General features: G+C 47.7%; 1 protein-coding gene across 3 annotated transcripts in view; it reads left to right on the plus strand.

The window, feature by feature from the left end:
• Positions 1-18433, plus strand: part of PDE1B (phosphodiesterase 1B) — a 1852897-nt gene that overhangs the window by 1796884 nt on the left and 37580 nt on the right. For all 3 annotated transcript variants that reach the window (XM_069231031.1, XM_069231030.1, XM_069231029.1), the window contains one exon: positions 7378-7498. In XM_069231031.1, coding sequence (XP_069087132.1) covers positions 7378-7498 — 121 coding nt within the window. The remainder of the gene's footprint in view (positions 1-7377; positions 7499-18433) is intronic.

Genomic DNA, 18433 nt, shown 5'->3' on the forward strand with positions numbered 1-18433 from the left:
TTTGGTCTCACGGCAGGCGTCGCGTCGATTTCTCCTTGGAAGTCGGGCGGCGTTGTCCTTGCGAGGCCGTGCGTCAAAGTTTCGCGCTCACGGTAGGCGTCGCGTCGATTTCTCCTTGGAAGTCGGGCGGCGTTGTCCTTGCGAGGTTGTGCGTCGAAGTCTCGACCGTCCCGAGGGCGTCGCGTCGATCAGCATCGGTGTGCGGCGTTTTTCTCGCCGCGAAACAAGCTGTGCGTCGAAATTTTCGGCGCACGGAGCGTCCAAGTGAAAGGAAGAAGTCTTTTTGGTCCTGAGACTTCAAGGAACAGGAGGCAAGCTCTATCCAAGCCCTTGGAGAGCACTTTCACAGCCAGACAAGAGTTCAGCAAGGCAGCAGGGCAACAGTAAGACAGCAGTCCTTTGTAGAAAGCAGACAGGTGAGTCCTTTGAGCAGCCAGGCAGTTCTTCTTGGCAGGATGTAGTTTCTGGTTCAGGTTTCTTCTCCAGCAAGTGTCTGATGAGGTAGGGCAGAGGCCCTGTTTTATACTAAGTTGTGCCTTTGAAGTGGGGGTGACTTCAAAGAGTCTCTAAGAAATGCACCAAGTTCCCTTTCAGCTCAATCCTGTCTGCCAGAGTCCCAGTAGGGGGTGTGGCAGTCCTTTGTGTGAGGGCAGGCCCTCCACCCTCCCAGCCCAGGAAGACCCATTCAAAATGCAGATGTATGCAAGTGAGGCTGAGTACCCTGTGTTTGGGGTGTGTCTGAGTGAATGCACAAGGAGCTGTCAACTAAACCTAGCCAGACGTGGATTGAAGGGCACAACAAGATTTTAGTGCAAAGAAATGCTCACTTTCTAAAAGTGGCATTTCTAGAATAGTAATATTAAATCCGACTTCACCAGTCAGCAGGATTTTGTATTACCATTCTGGCCATACTAAATATGACCTTCCTGCTCCTTTCAGATCAGCAGCTGCCACTTCAACAGTGTATGAGGGCAGCCCCAATGTTAGCCTATGAAAGGAGCAGGCCTCACAGTAGTGTAAAAACGAATTTAGGAGTTTCACACTACCAGGACATATAACTACACAGGTACATGTCCTGCCTTTTACCTACACAGCACCCTGCTCTAGGGGTTACCTAGGGCACACATTAGGGATGACTTATATGTAGTAAAAGGGGAGTTCTAGGCTTGGCAAGTACTTTTAAATGCCAAGTCGAAGTGGCAGTGAAACTGCACACACAGGCCTTGCAATGGCAGGCCTGAGACAGGGTTAAGGGGCTACTGAGGTGGGTGGCACAACCAGTGCTGCAGGCCCACTAGTAGCATTTAATCTACCTGCCCTAGGCACATGTAGTGCACTCTACCAGGGACTTACAAGTAAATTAAATAGTCAATCATGGATAAACCAATCAGTAGTACAATTTACACAGAGAGCATATGCACTTTAGCACTGGTTAGCAGTGGTGAAGTGCTCAGAGGTCAAAAGCCAACAACAACAGGTCAGAAAAAATAGGAGGAAGGAGGCAAAAAGTTTGGGGATGTCCCTGTCAAAAAGCCAGGTCCAACATGACCCCCTACCAGCCTAAAGCCAGGGGAGAACAATCACTATCCTGATGTACTTCCCTGTTTGAGGCGACAGAACAAGGACCCAGGCCCACAACAGCAGGGGCATGCTCCAGTTCTTCGCCTTCCTGACTCCAATTGGATCCCTCTGTCCATACTCTCAGGGCCCACTAAGCCCATCCATGGGGAACCTTTCTCCTTTCCTGCGGATCCCATCTGTGCAGCACCTAACCTTACATTGCTCACAGATGTATCCCAGGAGCAGGATAGTACCACCAGGACCGACACCGTGGTGTTGCCCATTCTATCCCCGGGGTGTGACACTTGTCCCCTCCCCAGGGATAACTCTGTCCACCCGGACAGCAAGCCACTGTGGTTACTGACAGTTGTCAGGGATGAGAGCCAGGCCCCAGGCCTCTCAAAGCTCTCCCACCACTGTGGCTGTGGAGAGTGGGGGGCGGTAGCCCCAGGTGCTGGGCACCCTTTAACCACTCTCCCTTCCACCAGGTCAGGGATGACAGCCTGAACCTGGTCCTCCCCTCTGGGGCTCTGTACCCTCCCTCCTGGAGCGGTACCCCCAGAGTCCACCATGGTCAGGGTGCTTATAGAAGTCGCCCTGTACCATTCCTCCACCAGTGCAGGGCTGTTAACCTGCAACTGGCCCTCCAACCTGGGGTCTGTACCTTCAGGTTGGACTAGGGCCCGGGGTGAGGCTTCCCTCCCCCTGCCCTCCCTTCTGGGGTCCAGCACCCTCCAACTAGGAGTGGCCTCCTCAGAAGATAATAGGGTAGGGGCACTGTTATCAGTAGCCCCTCTCTCCAGGTCCGGGGGGACACCCTGAACCTGGTCTTCCAGCCCAGGGTCTGTACCCTCAGACTGGATCACTGCCTGGCAAACCAGGACTTTCTGGGACGCACACCTACCCCCCACCAGGTCAGAGTTTAACCTCTGCACCTGACCATTCAACTCAGAGTCGCCACCCTGAAGTTGAACAATTGCCTGGCACGCCAGGACTTCCTGGAGGGCACACTGACCCTCCACCAGGTCAGAGTTTAACCTCTGCACCTGGCCATTCAACTCAGAGTCACCACCCTGAAGTTGAACAATTGCCTGGCACACCAGGACTTCCTGGAGGGCACACTGACCCTCCACCAGGTCAGAGTTTAACCTCTGAACTGGGCCATTCAACTCAGAGTCACCACCCTGAAGTTGAACAATTGCCTGGCGCACCAGGACTTTCTGGGAGGCACACCTACCTCCCACCAGGTCAGAGTTTAACCTCTGAGCCTGGTTCCCCAACCCAGGGTCACCACCCTGAGGTTGGGCAATTGCCTGGCACGCCAGGACTTTCTGGGGGGCACACCTACCCCCCACCAGGTCAGAGTTTAACCTCTGAACCTGGTCATCCAACCCAGAGTCACCACCCTGAGGTTGGACAATTGCCTGGCACAGCAGGGCTTCTTGGGAGGCACACCTACCTCCCACCAGGTCAGAGTTTAACCTCTGAACCTGGTTATCCAACCCAGAGTCAGCACTCTGAGGTTGAACAATTGCCTGGCACGCCAGGACTTTCTGGAGAGCACACTGACCCTCCACCAGGTCAGAGTTTAACCTCTGAACTGGGCCATTCAACTCAGAGTCACCACCCTGAAGTTGAACAATCGCCTGGCACGCCAGGACTTCCTGGAGGGCACACTGACCCTCCACCAGGTCAGAGTTTAACCTCTGAACCTGGTTCTCCAACCTAGGGTCACCATCCTGAGGTTGGACAACTGCCTGGTACACCAGGGCTTTCTGGGGGGCACACCTACCCCCCACCAGGTCAGAGGTTAACCTCTGAACCTGGATATCCAACCCAGAGTCCCCACCCTGAGGTTGAACCATTGCCTGGCAGGCCAGGACTTTCAGGGAGGCACACCTACCTCCCACCAGGTCAGAGTTTAACCTCTGAGCCTGGTTCTCCAACCCAGGGTCACCACCCTGAGGTTGAACCATTGCCTGGTATACCAGGACTTTCTGGGGGGCACACCTACCCCCCACCAGGTCAGAGTTTAACCTCTGAACCTGACCATCCAACCCAGAGTCAACACCCTGAGGTTGGACAATTTCCTGGCACAGCAGGACTTCTTGGGAGGCACACCTACCTCCCACCCGGTCAGAGTTTGACCTCTTCACCTGGTAAGCCAACCCAGAGTCACCACCCTGAGGTTGAACCATTGCCTGGCATTCCAGGACTTTCTGGGGGGCACATCTACCTCCCACCAGGTCAAAGTTTAACCTCTGAACCCGGTTATCCAACCCAGAGTCACCACCCTGAGGTTGAATCTTTGCCTGGCATGCCAGGACTTCCTGGGGGGCACTCTCACCCCCCACAAGGGACACGCCGTCCCCAAGGGCCACACAAGAGTCTGGTTGGCGCAGGTCTCCCGACCTCTGCCCATCCGGCAGAGTCTGGGTTTCCCCCAAACCAGAAACGGTCTCACCTGGGTCATTCCTGGGGGGCTCTGCTCTCAGAGCTGACCCCTGACTTTCAAGATCCTCCACTGGGGTCTGCCACCCCCTCTCAACCCTATGTCTGGACTTCTGCACCCCCTCACTAGGAGTGGTACTGCCAGACACCAGAACTGTTGGGATGCTGTCTACAGTCATCCCCCCAAGTCCTTCTGACACTGCGGGGCTTCCCTCAAAAGGTGGCCCTACGGTACAGGTTAGGCTCTGAGACCTACCTGGGACACTACAATCCTCTCCCACCTCACTTGGTCGGGAACCACCTAGACCACTCCCTTCCGGAGCACCCCCAAATGCCTCTTCAGACTCTCTGGCACTCACCCAAAAGTCTGCCTCCACTGTAAGTTCCCTGGGGTCAGAGAACTCACACTCCACCTGGTGTTGGCGTAGCTCTGGAAAATAAGGACCAGACATATGCTCTCCAGCAATTACATCACTCTGCCCTTCACATGTATTAACCACAGTACCCTTCACCCAACCACCCAGTAACTCAGCCTTGGAAAAGCACTCTATGTCACCCTCTTGAGACTGGTGAGACAGTATCTGCCTGTCCCTGACACTCAACCCATACTCTTCTGGGATGTCTCTACACTCTATATCCAGGACGTCCACCAGGGGGGAACCCTTTTCTCTGTCACTCTCTGCTAGAGTCAGTAAAGTGTCCCTCCCCCCAGTAGGAATATGACTCCCTGTGCCAGTTCCCCAATCCTTCTCAGGGACCCTGTGCATAACGGGAACTACCTCATACTCTTGAACACCTGGGGTGTGGCAAGCTCATGGAGCCCTGTGTTTCAGGAGTCCATAGCTATCTGAATTGTGGCCTCACAGGAACAAGCCCAAGTGAAGTTAGAGTCTTGAACCTTCTGGCCTCCAGGTGGTTAGGTCATCTTGTTGGTGGCTGTAGGGTATTGGGCCATCAATCAGGGGCGGTGTGGCAGATGGCAGGACGGCTAATCATCTAACTCCAATATTTAATTCCTCCATGATTTCATAACCGGGACCAAATAGTCCAGGAAAAATGAACTATGTTTCAGGATAGCAATCAGCACCCCAAAATGCGCAGGACCTAGCAATCCCACTTGGACACATGGTATGTCAAGTGCTGATTGAGACATCCAGTATTGTCCTAAGACAGAGACCAAGCTTTAGCTGGCATTGCGCTCTGTGCAGTCCATTCGGACCTTGGTGTTGTGCACCTTAGGATGAGATAACGTTGAACTTGGGCTCTATGGAGCAGAACCCCAAGGGCAACCCCCTGAGGCCACCCTCCTTATCATGGCAAGGTTGCTACGCCTCCTAAGTATTCCTAGGCTCTTGCTGGCATAGACTGCTCAGTGAGAGCACCCATAGCACTCTCCCATAGCTAGGTTGAAGGCCTTGATATGTAACACTTGCTTATTTTTCTCATGCCACTTGCTGGAGACTGTCCTCCATTCCTAGGGCAGAGCTTCATAATCCCAGTGGGAGCTTCTATGTTCTTCCAGGGTATCAACCTCAGAGAAATCAGTTAGATGTCTAGAAAATCCATATAACTGGATGCAGTCCTTGCAGTTGCTCATCAGACATTGTCCCAATTTACTGATTCACACCCAGGGCACTGTTCAGCACGCTTGGCATGGACTCCCATGCTCCTCCTCCATGACATCCACCTATGACAAGATTCCAATTAGAGTTTAAGCTGATTTAATATCTGTTCTCCAGACACTAGAGTGAGCCGTATTTCATTGCTCACAGAAGAATTCCATCTGACTGCAGATTTGCAATATTAAGGACCTACCTAAAAATCTTAATAGTTTCTTTAACAATGTGCATTAGAAATGGGAAGCTAAAATTTCATGTTCCATGCTCTAGTGTCTGCTAAAAGCTTTGCAAGGGAAGTGTGCCAAGTGTGCAAACTTATCTCCATACTGCCCTAGGTGTGGTTGCACCAGTACTACAATGTATGGAAGTAGAACAATGTGCAATCTCATAGGGTCAGATGTATAATTATTTCCAATAGCGATTACCTAATTGTGATTTTCTGCGAATGGCAATTAAGTAATCGCTTTTGGAATGTATGAAACTCCAGGAGTTTCATACTGCGATTCGCAGGGGCTCGCAAATAGACCTACCTCATTAATATGCATACGAATGGTTACAATCACAGGGATGGTGACATGCTGGGAACAGCAGACCACCATGTCTGTGATTGCTTTTCAATAAAGCAATCAGATTTCTTTAAAATGCAGCCCGTTTTCCATAAAGGAAAACGGGATGCATTTAAAAAAGAAAAATGAAAAGTTTTCTTTTAATTTTTTAAGAGTAGGCAGTGGTCCCTGGGACCACTGCCTGCTATTAAATATTTTTTCACATGCATTCACAAAGGGGAAGGGGTCCCTTGGAGACCCCTTCCCCTTTGTGAATGGGTTATGCCCAATTTGAAATTGGTGGTAACTGCAATTGTTTTGCGACCACATTTACGGTCCCAAAATAATCATACATACCTCGGCCATTCGGTATCAGGAAGGAACGCCCTTGACATGCCCCTTCCTAATACCGAATCGGTATGTAGTTGCAAATCCAATTTACGATTCGGTAACAAGTTACCAAATCGCAAATTGGATTTGTTACATACCAAAACGCAGTTTTTGAGAACGCAAACTGCCCTTTGGGCTATTCACGATCGCAAAACACTTTGATACATCTGGCCCACAGTAATTCACCTAATAGTTAACTAATTGAACCACTGGTACATATAGGAAGTGGGCTCTCTTGTTACCTTTTCAATCCTCCATGTCTTCCTTATGAATATTAATACCGTTTTTTTCTTCGGGATAACCAAATAAAAATAAATGGCAAACTCAGTGTTATTCAAAACCTTTTGTACAGTTGTTGGAAGTCTTCCCAGGTTATTCTCTGCACCAAGAGGTCTGCAGAGTGACCATTCTCAACAGGTGGTAAAAAGCACATTTTGTGTTTTTTCCCATTTGTTGAGAATGGTCACTCTTCAGGCGCCTTCTTTGGGTGAATGGCCACATTACTTGATTTTCAACCCCCCTTGAAAGAGCGGGATCACATTGTACTATGTACTAATATTGTCCTATGTACCACATTCAATTAGACATAAATTGTTAATAAGTTGTTGCACTTAATATACACAATGTCGTAGGTGAGTATACTAGTCTTTGTGTCGCATGCTACCAATTATTGCGATTCATAAAACACGGAAACTGTCTGCAGGGCTCTTTGTGTTATTTATGAAAATCGAGCATGAAGTGCTAGTAAAAGCAAACTTAAACTGCTTCATCCAACAACAAAAGTTCCATAACTTTCTCGATCTCCTCTACAGGTTTCATTGAGTTTATAGTTGATCCAACCTTCTCAGTGCTGACTGATGTGGCTGAGAAGATTGTCGTTCCCATGGCTGAGGAGGGCTCCAAATCATCCAAACCATCTAGCCAGCAAACCAGGTTGGAGAAGAGGGGGGTAGAAATTAACTAAACTGGTCATCTGTAACATAAATGAATGGATGGGTGAATACCTCTATGAGGGAAACTGTTTTTTCCGAAGAGCAGAAAGTAAATGTGATATTGTAGTGATGATGCCATTATTAGACTACCTCTTATTTTACATTTGGCTGACATGCCCATGTTTTTCTGGCTTTCATGGTTTCTGTGCACGTGCTTACACTTGGCGAAAAGCTGCTTTTTTAATGATTGTGTTTTGTTAGGCAGCTCCTGCTATTCCAGGTTCTGCCTTTTCTGTGTATCGTTCCGCTTATTTAGTATTTTTTTCCAGCTGGACTTCTGACTATTTTACTTCTCTTTTTTCAGCACGTTCTGTAGTTTATATATTTATTACGGTATTGTCTATATTACTTAACTGTCAAAGGTTGGTCACCTCAGAACGCTTAACACCTCTGCTTGCTAACCTATGGCACATCCTGCTTCTCCAGTGTCTACGTCTTCTGTGGCACGTTCCGCAATTTTTCTCTGTGGCACATCTGGTTACCAGCACTTCTTTTTTTTCTGCGGAGCCTCCTACTACTTTTAGGCCCATATTTATACTTTTTGACGCTAAACTGCGCTAACGCAGTTTAGCGTCAAAAAGTTTTGCGCCGGCTAACGCCATTCTGAAGCGCCATGCGGGCGCCGTATTTATTGAATGGCGTTAGCCGGCGCAAGCAGACCGGCGCTGCCTGGTGTGCGCGAGAAAAACCACGTACACCAGGCAGCGCCGGCGTAGGGGGAAAATGGCGCATGGGCGTCTTAAAATGGGGCAAGTCAGGTTACGTCGAAAAAATCGTCGTAACCCGACTTGCGCCATTTATTTTCGACGCCCATCCCCCATCAACATGACTCCTATCATTGTAAAGATAGGAGTCATGCCCCCTTGCCCAATGGCCATGCCCAGGGGACTTCTGTCCCCTGGGCATGGTCATTGGGCATAGTGGCATGTAGGGGGGCACAAATCAGGCCCCCCTATGCCAAAAAAAATTATTTAAAAAAATACTTACCTGAATGTCCCTGGGGTGGGTCCCTCCAGCCTTGGGTGTCCTCCTGGGGTGGGCAAGGGTGGCAGGGGGGGTCCCTGGGGGCAGGGGAGGGCACTCTGGGCTCATTTTGAGCCCACTTGTCCCTTAACGCCATGCCTGACCCAGGCGTTAAAAAGCGGCGCAAATGCGCCGTTTTTAGCCACGCCCACTCCCGGGCGTCTCTTTTGCCCGGGAGTATAAATACCACGTAAAGGCCTGGGAGTCATTTTTTAGACGGGAACGCCTCCCTTGCATATCATTAACGCAAGGAAGGGGTTCACGCTAAAAAATGACGCACATTCCGGGAACTTTGGCGCTATTCGCCTCTAACGCCATAGTATAAATATGGCGTTAGTTGGCGTTAGTTTAGCGTCGAATTTGCGTCGAAAAAAACGACGCAAATTCGGCGCAAACGGAGTATAAATACGGCCCTTAGTCTTTGGAGTCTGCTAATAAAGGTAAATTCAATCAAACATGTAAGTTTATGATTGGATTAACCTTATTTTACACCTGCCTCAAAAGTGTTTCCTGGTGGCTGTAAATTAAATTAATATTTTGAATTGTATTTCTCAACCACAAGTGTGGAGCAATCCATAGTACTAAATCCCACTGAAGGGATGGAAATGTGGGAATTCTAAGATGGGTTTTACATTGGGTGTTGAGGAATACCCACAAACATCCATGTGTGTAGACATTCTGAAACTCCTCCCTTACCCAGTTCCCCTGTAGAAATCCCCTTCTAGGATGGAAAGGAGAACTGATTATCTCTCGACTTTCTGGAGTTTAGGCGACTGGCTTTCTGATTGGAAAATAATATTTTTTCACATCCGAGACTATTTTTGCTGTGACAGTGACAGCTTTACACAGTGGGCCTAAGTGACTTTAAGAAAAGTCACAGGACATTTCAAAAATATACATGGAAGCCTACACCTACCACAGCTTTCCAGAAGTACTCCTGGAAGTGGTTGTTGAATAGCATTAAAAAGAGAAAAAAAAACATATGTAAATCCCCACCGGTTTTTGTCTACTTTTTCCTTTGGAATCCCCTGCCAATATATCACTTTTCCTACTGCTTTGTTTCCTGAATAGTCATCTGCTGTAACAGTACTTGCTTTTTTCTGTAGTGCCTCAACTAGTAACCGCTGTCACCCCTGCTATTCCTGTACCACTTTTTCTGGGGGGCCCATGTACCTTCTTTTTTCTGTGGCACATTCTACTATTCTAGAAATTATTTTTCTGAGACACACCTGGGCTCTGATTTATAGTTTTTGGTGCAAAACTACACTAATGACGTTTTGCACCAAAACGTTTAGCACTGCTTGCACTATTTCTGTGCACCAGCCGAGCACCATATTTATGGAATGGTGCAAGCCGGTGCAAAGGGTAGGCTAGCGTAAAATAAAATGATGCCAATCGGGTGGGGCTGGCGGTATGGAAGATGGGGGTTTTACAACAAAAAATGACATTAGGCAGATTAGTATAAAAATAAATGACTCTAACCTGCCTAGAGTAATTTTCTGACACAAAACTATCCATACCACATGACTTCTGTTTTAGAAAAGACAGGAGTCATGCCACCAACCACCCCAACCACCCCAATGGCTAGCACAGGGGACCAGGGTCCCCTGGGCATGGCCATTACACCCAGCGCCATTTCAGGGCCCCCAATGGCACTTAAAAAAAAATACTTACCTGCACTTACCTATACCTACCTAGGATGGGGTCCCCCATCTTAAGCTGTCCCTCTGGTGTGGGTGGGGGGGTCACTAGGGTCTGGGGAGGGCACCTGTGGGCTTATTCCATGATGTTACACTATGGAATTAGGCAAAAAGGTCTCCTAATGCCTGCCCTGACACAGGCGTTAAAAAATGGTGCAAAGCAAGCTTTGCACCTTTGTTTGACCCCTCCTCCCCGTGCGTGATTTTTGCACAGGAGGATAAATAAGGCGCTAGGGCCTTAGAGTCATTTTTTGCCCCAGAACGCCTAACTTGCATCTCATTGACACAAGGTAGTTTTCCGCAGGCAAAAAAATTACTTTAACTCATGTCTAGCGCCAGAATATAAATATGGAGTTAAGTTTGCACTGCATTTGCGTTAAAAAATGACGCAAATCTGGCACAAACAAAGTATAAATATGCCTCCTGGTTTTCAATTTCTTGCTTCCATGGTGTCGCCCACCCCTACTACTCTACTGTTTGTGTTTTCTGTGTCACCTCTGCTATTCCATTTCTGTGATGTCCTTGCTACTCTTACATTTGATTTTTTTTTCTGTGGCACTCCTGCTATTTTAGTACCTACTTGTTCTGTGGCATCACGTCCCTTCTACACTCCTAGCCTCGTACTTATAGCTGTAGACCCTCTTTTTACAACCACTTTGATTTTGTTTCATTTACCCAAACTGACATTTAGATGTTTAGTCTGTATATTTTTGTCAGTGTGATAACTGTAATCTTTTTGTGATGTAAGAAGTTCCAAGTTGCTGAAAAGTGTTAAGTGATAGTGAAAGAGTGGCATTTCTGCTACTCTAACTAGCTTACATTTTTATCACAAATTCTTTTATTCTCCTACTTGATTTTTTTCTACAGTATCCATAGCTTTTTTAGACCTAGGAGAAATTCTAATTACTCTATGCCAAATTTGGGAATTTCTCTAAACTTCACATGCTTTCGCACGGGGGCACATTTGTGTAAAAAATGTCTCACCATGAAATAAGTTCTGTTCATCTCAATCTCCAGCCTGTACCTTACAAGACTTATTTTTAATGCAAAGTTTGTGGTCGAGTGAAAAAGTCCTGTCAGGACCACATTTCACTGTAAAAGTATAATTTTATGATTCTTATTCTGGGATTTCATGAAATTTCGCCATAATATGCGATATTTCACACCCCTGCTTTTTCGAGGCAGCAGTGATATGCTAACAGCTGCATTTTTCTGCAGAATTCCCTGCTGTTCCTGGACCTGTTTTGTATGTAACACATCCTTCTATTCCAATACATTTTCCAATGGCATCAAGCTTGTTTCATTTCTAAATACAGCGGGGTTGGATTATGGTCGTTGTTCCGTTTGATTGAATACATTTCAATGCTTTTATCTGGTTGTATACATTTAAGTACCTCGTTACACTCTCCAGAGAGACCCCCAAGCTAGCACTTGGCTCTGGCATCGGGCTGTGTGTGCCAGGTAAAGATGTGCTCCCGAATACCTGCACCTTTAAAGGAGTACTAACAAAAACTCACAGGTCTCTTCAAAATGGAGTTGCTGCAGCTTCACCGTGACGACTGGACTACTCCGGGTAGACCTTGAAGTGACCTCTGCATGCTAAAGCCACGAACCAAGAAGCAAAAATTCATATAATTGCTTTAATCCAGATATGGAAGTGAATGTTACAGAAAGAAAGGCTGGGGAACATTGCCCTCTTGTGACTAACTTCCAAGTTGCATCTGGCAAGCTTTCAACGAAATACTAACCAAGCCACCGATGACGCTTGTGACATAGGGACAAGAGGTCTTCAAAGCATTAACTGTCATCCACTTTCCTTCTTTATTGTGGAACGCCAAGCAGTTTTCTACAACTGCTCAATATAGTTACCAGGCTGGGAGTCTCATACCTCTTCTTCGACCAGAGCACCGAAGATTCGAATGGAAACGTTTTAGAACTTCTTGGTGGTTTAATTATTTTCTTCTATATATATAGCGCCAGCATGTCTCCTCAGAAAGCAGTCTATACACTGTGTAGACCTCCAGAAGAAGGTTGTCACTTTGCATATTGTAAAGGAATTATTTCACTTGTTTTTGGTTAACTTTGTTAAAATGCACAAAACGAAAATAGAAAATCAACATTAATGTAGGAAGGAAATGTATATCATATAGTTGCTTAGTTTTAGTAGAACTTGAAGACCTAGGTTTAAAGCCTGGTATTCTGTTTTTGGAACAAAACAACAGGATGAGTTGTGCTCTTGTAGCAGATAATGTATCTAGCCCATTTTCAAGTTTCTCAGGTTCTGATAACTCTGATTAGGAGTTCCAAGGGGGAAGGGAAACACAACAATACTTTTGATTAATTTACATTGTAACCCATTCAGTCACACATTAAATATTGGTGGCAAAATTAAAATTCATAGGTGACCAAGTAGAGAATCACCAAAGGTGAATTAAAGCGTCTAATCAAACATGTCCGCATAACAGAAACCTCAGTAGAGCGTCTGCAAGTGAGAGATGGGCATAGCATGCAGTCACTTCAGCTAAGGTAAAATAGGGAGATCTGCACCTCTCTGAGTCTCTATGGGTCCCATGTAGTCAAAGGGTAAAAAGGGTCTTTCTCACATAACTAAACACCACGTTAGAACTTGCAGAACATTCAAGATTTTAAGTCATTATCACCAGTAATTTTCCACCTTCCGCACACAGTTTGGAATTTGCAACTCCCATTATACTTCTATCTCATGAACCAAACATCAGGACAACTTTGGACACCGCCCATGTCCACGGGCTTGGGGAGGAGTTCATCTTCATATGTTCTAGTCATTACTTCTCATTCTTGCCAATATACCCTCCCATACTCCTTTATCTCAAACTAACTACTGGCCTTTAATTAACGATAGACTTGTGAAGACGCACCTGCAAATACAGAAAATGCAACAAGAGCAAACCTCCAAGTTGAAGGATAAACATGGTGTGAGAAAGAAGCCTCTTTCTAGCATGGTTACACCCCTTTTTGACCTGTTTGTCAGTGTACTTTGACTGTGTCACTGGGATCCTGCTAACCAAAACTCTAGTGCTTATGCTCTCTCTGGTTCCAAATTTGTCCTTACATACTGGTAACCCAGTATGTCACTCCAAATTGGCACACTGGACCCCCTTATAAGTCCCTTGTATATGGTACTTAGGGACCCAGGGCATTGGGATTCCAGGGGATCCTTATGGGCTGCAGCATTTCTTTTGCCACCCATAAGGAGCCCATACAAAGGCTTTTATAGGACTGCCATTGCAGCCTGTGTGAAATAGGGCATGCACTATTTCACAGCCATTTTCACTGCACCAGGTCACTTATAAGTCACCTACATGCCAGGTCTTCAGACCCTGAAGTCTGGGTGCACTGGCAGAGGTGCCCCCGTGTCATCCAGGCCCATTTTCCTGGACTTCGTGAGTGTGGGGACACCATTTTAAGTGTGCACTGCACATAGGTCAATACCTATGTACAGTTTCACAATGGTAACTCCAAATATGGCCAGCTAAGGTGTCTAACAACTGGGGAATGTACCCCAATACTGATTCCAGTGCCCCCTGGGGGCTCCCCTATGTACCCCCAGTACTGCTATACCAGCCTTCTGAGGTTTTCACTGCAGCCCCAGCTGCTGCCACCTCACAGACAGGCTCCTGCCCTCCTGGGGCTTAAGCAGCTCAATCCCAGGAAGGCAGAACAATGCATTTCCTTTAGGAGATGGGTGTTATACCCTCCCCCTTTGGAAATACGTGTTACAGGTATGGGAGGGGTATCCTCCCAGAGCCTCTGGAAATGCTTTGAAGGGCACAGATGGTGCCCTCCTTGCATAATCCAGTCTACACTGGTTCAGGGACCTCCAGTCCCTGCTCTGCCACGAAACTGGACAAAGGAAAGGGGAGTGGCCATTCCCCTGTCCATCGCCACCCCGGGTGGGAGCTACTCCAGAGTATCCCTGGGTTCTGCCATCTTGTTTTCAGGAAGGTCAGGGAACTCTAGGAGCATCTGAGTGACCAGTGCCATCAGGTGACGTCAGAGACCCCTTCTAATAGGTGCTTACCTGGTTAAGTGAACAATCCCCCTCTCAGAGCTATTTAGGCCCATATTTATACTTTTTGACGCTAAACTGCGCTAACGCAGTTTAGCGTCAAAAAATTTAGCGCCGTCTAACGCCATTCTGAAGCGCCATGCGGGCGCCGTATTTATGGAATGGCGTTAGCCGGCGCTAGCAGACCGGCGCTGCCTGGTGTGCGTGGAAAAAAAACACGTAGACCAGGCAGTGCCGGCGTAGGGGGAAAATGGCGTTAGGGCGTCTTAAAATGGGGCAAGTCAGGTTGAGGCAAAAAAATCGCCTCAACCCGATTTGCGCCATTTTTTTCGACGCCCAGACGCCATTTAAATGACTCCTGTCTTAGTAAAGACAGGAGTCATGCCCCCTTGCCCAATGGCCATGCCCAGGGGACTTATGTCCCCTGGGCATGGTCATTGGGCATAGTGGCATGTAGGGGGGCACAAATAAGGCCCCCCTATGCCACCAAAAAAAAATAAAAATATAAAAAATTATACTTACCTGAACTTACCTGAATGTCCCTGGGGTGGGTCCCTCCATCCTTGGGTGTCCACCTGGGGTGGGCAGGGGTGGCAGGGGGGGTCCCTGGGGGCAGGGGAGGGCACCTGTGGGCTCATTTTGAGCCCACAGGCCCCTTAACGCCTACCCTGACCCAGGCGTTAAATAGTGGCGCAAATGCGGGGTTTTTTGACCCGCCAACTCCCGGGCGTGATTTTTGCCCGGGAGTATAAATACGACGCATTTGCGTCGCCGTCATTTTTTTCGACGGGAACGCCTTCCTTGCATCTCATTAACGCAAGGAAGGCGTTCACGCAAAAAAATGACGCTATTTGCCCATACTTTGCGCTAGACGCGTCTAACGCCAAAGTATAAATATGGCGTTAGTTTTGCGCCGAATTTGCTTAAAAAAAAAACGACGCTAATTCGGCGCAAACGGAGTATAAATACGGGCCTTAGTGTCTCTTCTCTGGGTGTTTCTCCAGATTCAGATTGCAAGACTCCAGCAGGAATCCTCTGCATCCTTTACTTCATCTCCTACCTACGGATCAACCACTGACTGCTCCAGGAACTCTATAAAACTGCAACAAAGAAGCTAAGGCGACTTCTGCAATATTGTATCTTCAGCTCCTGCCAGCAACTGCAACAGTTTCCAGGCCTAGGCCCTTTGCAACCTATTGTGATTTTCACTATTTGCACTATTTTCTGACTGTTTACTTACCTGTTTTTGGTTACTAGTGCATATATTGTGTAATTTACTTACCTCCTAAGGGAGTATAGTCTCCAAAGTATTTTTGATCTTGCGTCACTAAAATAAAGTACCTTTATTTTTGGTAACACTGAGTATTGTCTTTCATGTGTATGAGTACTGTGTGACTATAGTGGTATTGCAAGAGCTTTGCATGTCTCCTAGTTCAGCCTTTGCTGCTCTGCCTACAGCTACCTCTAGACAGGCTGGCTAATAGACACTGACTACCTTTCACTAATAAGGGATTACTGTACCTGGTATAAGGTGTAAGGCCCATATTTATACTTTTTGACGCTAAACTGCGCTAACGCAATTTAGCGTCAAAAAATTTAGCGCCGTCTAACGCCATTCTGAAGCGCCATGCGGGCGCCGTATTTATGGAATGGCGTTAGCCGGCGCAAGCAGACCGGCGCTGCCTGGTGTGCGTGGAAAAAAACCACGTAGACCAGGCAGCGCCGGCGTAGGGGGAAAATGGCGTTAGGGCGTCTTAAAATGGGGCAAGTCAGGTTGAGGCAAAAAAATCGCCTCAACCCGATTTGCGCCATTATTTTCGAAGCCCAGACGCCATTTAAATGACTCCTGTCTTAGTAAAGACAGGAGTCATGCCCCCTTGCCCAATGGCCATGCCCAGGGGACTTATGTCCCCTGGGCATGGTCATTGGGCATAGTGGCATGTAGGGGGGCACAAATAAGGCCCCCCTATGCCACACAAAAAAAAATAAAAAATATAAAAAATTATACTTACCTGAACTTACCTGAATGTCCCTGGGGTGGGTCCCTCCATCCTTGGGTGTCCTCCTGGGGTGGGCAGGGGTGGCAGGGGGGGTCCCTGGGGGCAGGGGAGGGCACCTGTGGGCTCATTTTGAGCCCACAGGCCCCTTAACGCCTACCCTGACCCAGGCGTTAAATAGTGGCGCAAATGCAGGGTTTTTTGACCCGCCACCTCCCGGGCGTGATTTTTGCCCGGGAGTATAAATACGACGCATTTGCGTCGCCGTCATTTTTTTAGACGGGAATGCCTTCCTTGCATCTCATTAACGCAAGGAAGGCGTTCACGCAAAAAAATGACGCTCTTTCTCATACTTTGGCGCTAGACGCGTCTAACGCCAAAGTATAAATATGGCGTTCGTTTTGCGCCGAATTTGCGTCGAAAAAAACGACGCTAATTCGGCGCAAACGGAGTATAAATACGGGCCTAAGTACCTTAGTTACCCACTACAAACCAGGCCAGCCTCCTACAATGGAAAAACATTTCAGGCCTTAACTCAAGTCAACTTAACATAGAATTCAAAGCACATTTGAATACACAGCTATACATGCATTTCTCTTCATAAGTGCAATAAATGATGAATTATGGAAATGATATAGCATTTAACTATGATACCTGTTAGAAATGGGGTTTTTGGTTGGCAGATAGGTTGCCCTCTGTCCAAGCAAGAACCCTCACTCTAGTCAGGGTAAGTCACACACAATCCAAAATCAGCCTGTGCTCACCCTCCGGTAGCTTGGCACGAGCAGTCAGGCTTAACTTAGAAGGCAATGTGTAAAGCATTTGTGCAATAAATCATACAACACCATAGTATAACACCACAAAAATACACCACACAGTGTTTAGAAAAATATAGAATATTTATCTGGATAATTGTAGGTCAAAACGATCAAAGTTGCAATACGAATTTGTAAAGATATCACTGAAAAGTGATATTAAGAGTCTTTAAGTCTTTAAAAAGCAATAAAGTGTCTTTCAAGCACAGAGTACCTGGTTTCTGGTGGGAAATCTCCTCAGAGGGCCACAGGAGAAGAGATTCGTGGAAAAAGGGGTGTGTGCGTCGTTTTCCGCTCAGCACACACAGACTTGCGTCGTTCTTTTCCACGCGGGGAAGTCGGGCGTCGTTTTCCGGCGCGCAGACAGTCTCTTTTTGTGGATCGCGAGGATTACCAGATGTCCCGGGTCTGTGCGTGGGTTCTCCTGCTTATTTTCCGGCTGCGCGTCGTTCTGCGGGGCTGCGCGTCGAAGTTTCGATCTCACGGTAGGCGTCGCGTCGATTTCTCCTTGGAAGTCGGGCGGCGTTGTCCTTGCGAGGCCGTGCGTCGAAATTTTGGTCTCACGGCAGGCGTCGCGTCGATTTCTCCTTGGAAGTCGGGCGGCGTTTGTCTTTGCGAGGCCGTGCTTCAAAGTTTCGCACTCACGGTAGGCGTCGTGTCGATTTCTCCTTGGAAGTCGGGCGGCTTTGTCCTTGCGAGGTTGTGCGTCGAAGTCTCGATCGTCCCGAGGGCGTCGCGTTGATCAGCGTCGGTGTGCGGCGTTTTTCTCGCCGCGAAACAAGCTGTGCGTCGAAATTTTCAGCGCACGGAGTGTCCACGTGAAAGGAAGAAGTCTTTTTGGTCCTGAGACTTCAAGGAACAGGAGGCAAGCTCTATCCAAGCCCTTGGAGAGCACTTTCACAGCCAGACAAGAGTTCAGCAAGGCAGCAGGGCAACAGCAAGACAGCAGTCCTTTGGAGAAAGCAGACAGGTGAGTCCTTTGAGCAGCCAGGCAGTTCTTCTTGGCAGGATGTAGTTTCTGGTTTAGGTTTCTTCTCCAGCAAGTGTCTGATGAGGTAGGGCAGAGGCCCTGTTTTATACTAAGTTGTGCCTTTGAAGTGGGGGTGACTTCAAAGAGTCTCTAAGAAATGCACCAAGTTCCCTTTCAGTTCAATCCTGTCTGCCAGAGTCCCAGTAGGGGGTGTGGCAGTCCTTTGTGTGAGGGCAGGCCCTCCACCCTCCCAGCCCAGGAAGACCCATTCAAAATGCAGATGTATGCAAGTGAGGCTGAGTACCCTGTGTTTGGGGTGTGTC

The sequence above is a fragment of the Pleurodeles waltl genome, chromosome 4_2, assembly GCF_031143425.1.
Source record: "Pleurodeles waltl isolate 20211129_DDA chromosome 4_2, aPleWal1.hap1.20221129, whole genome shotgun sequence".
Classification (NCBI taxonomy): domain Eukaryota; kingdom Metazoa; phylum Chordata; class Amphibia; order Caudata; family Salamandridae; genus Pleurodeles; species Pleurodeles waltl.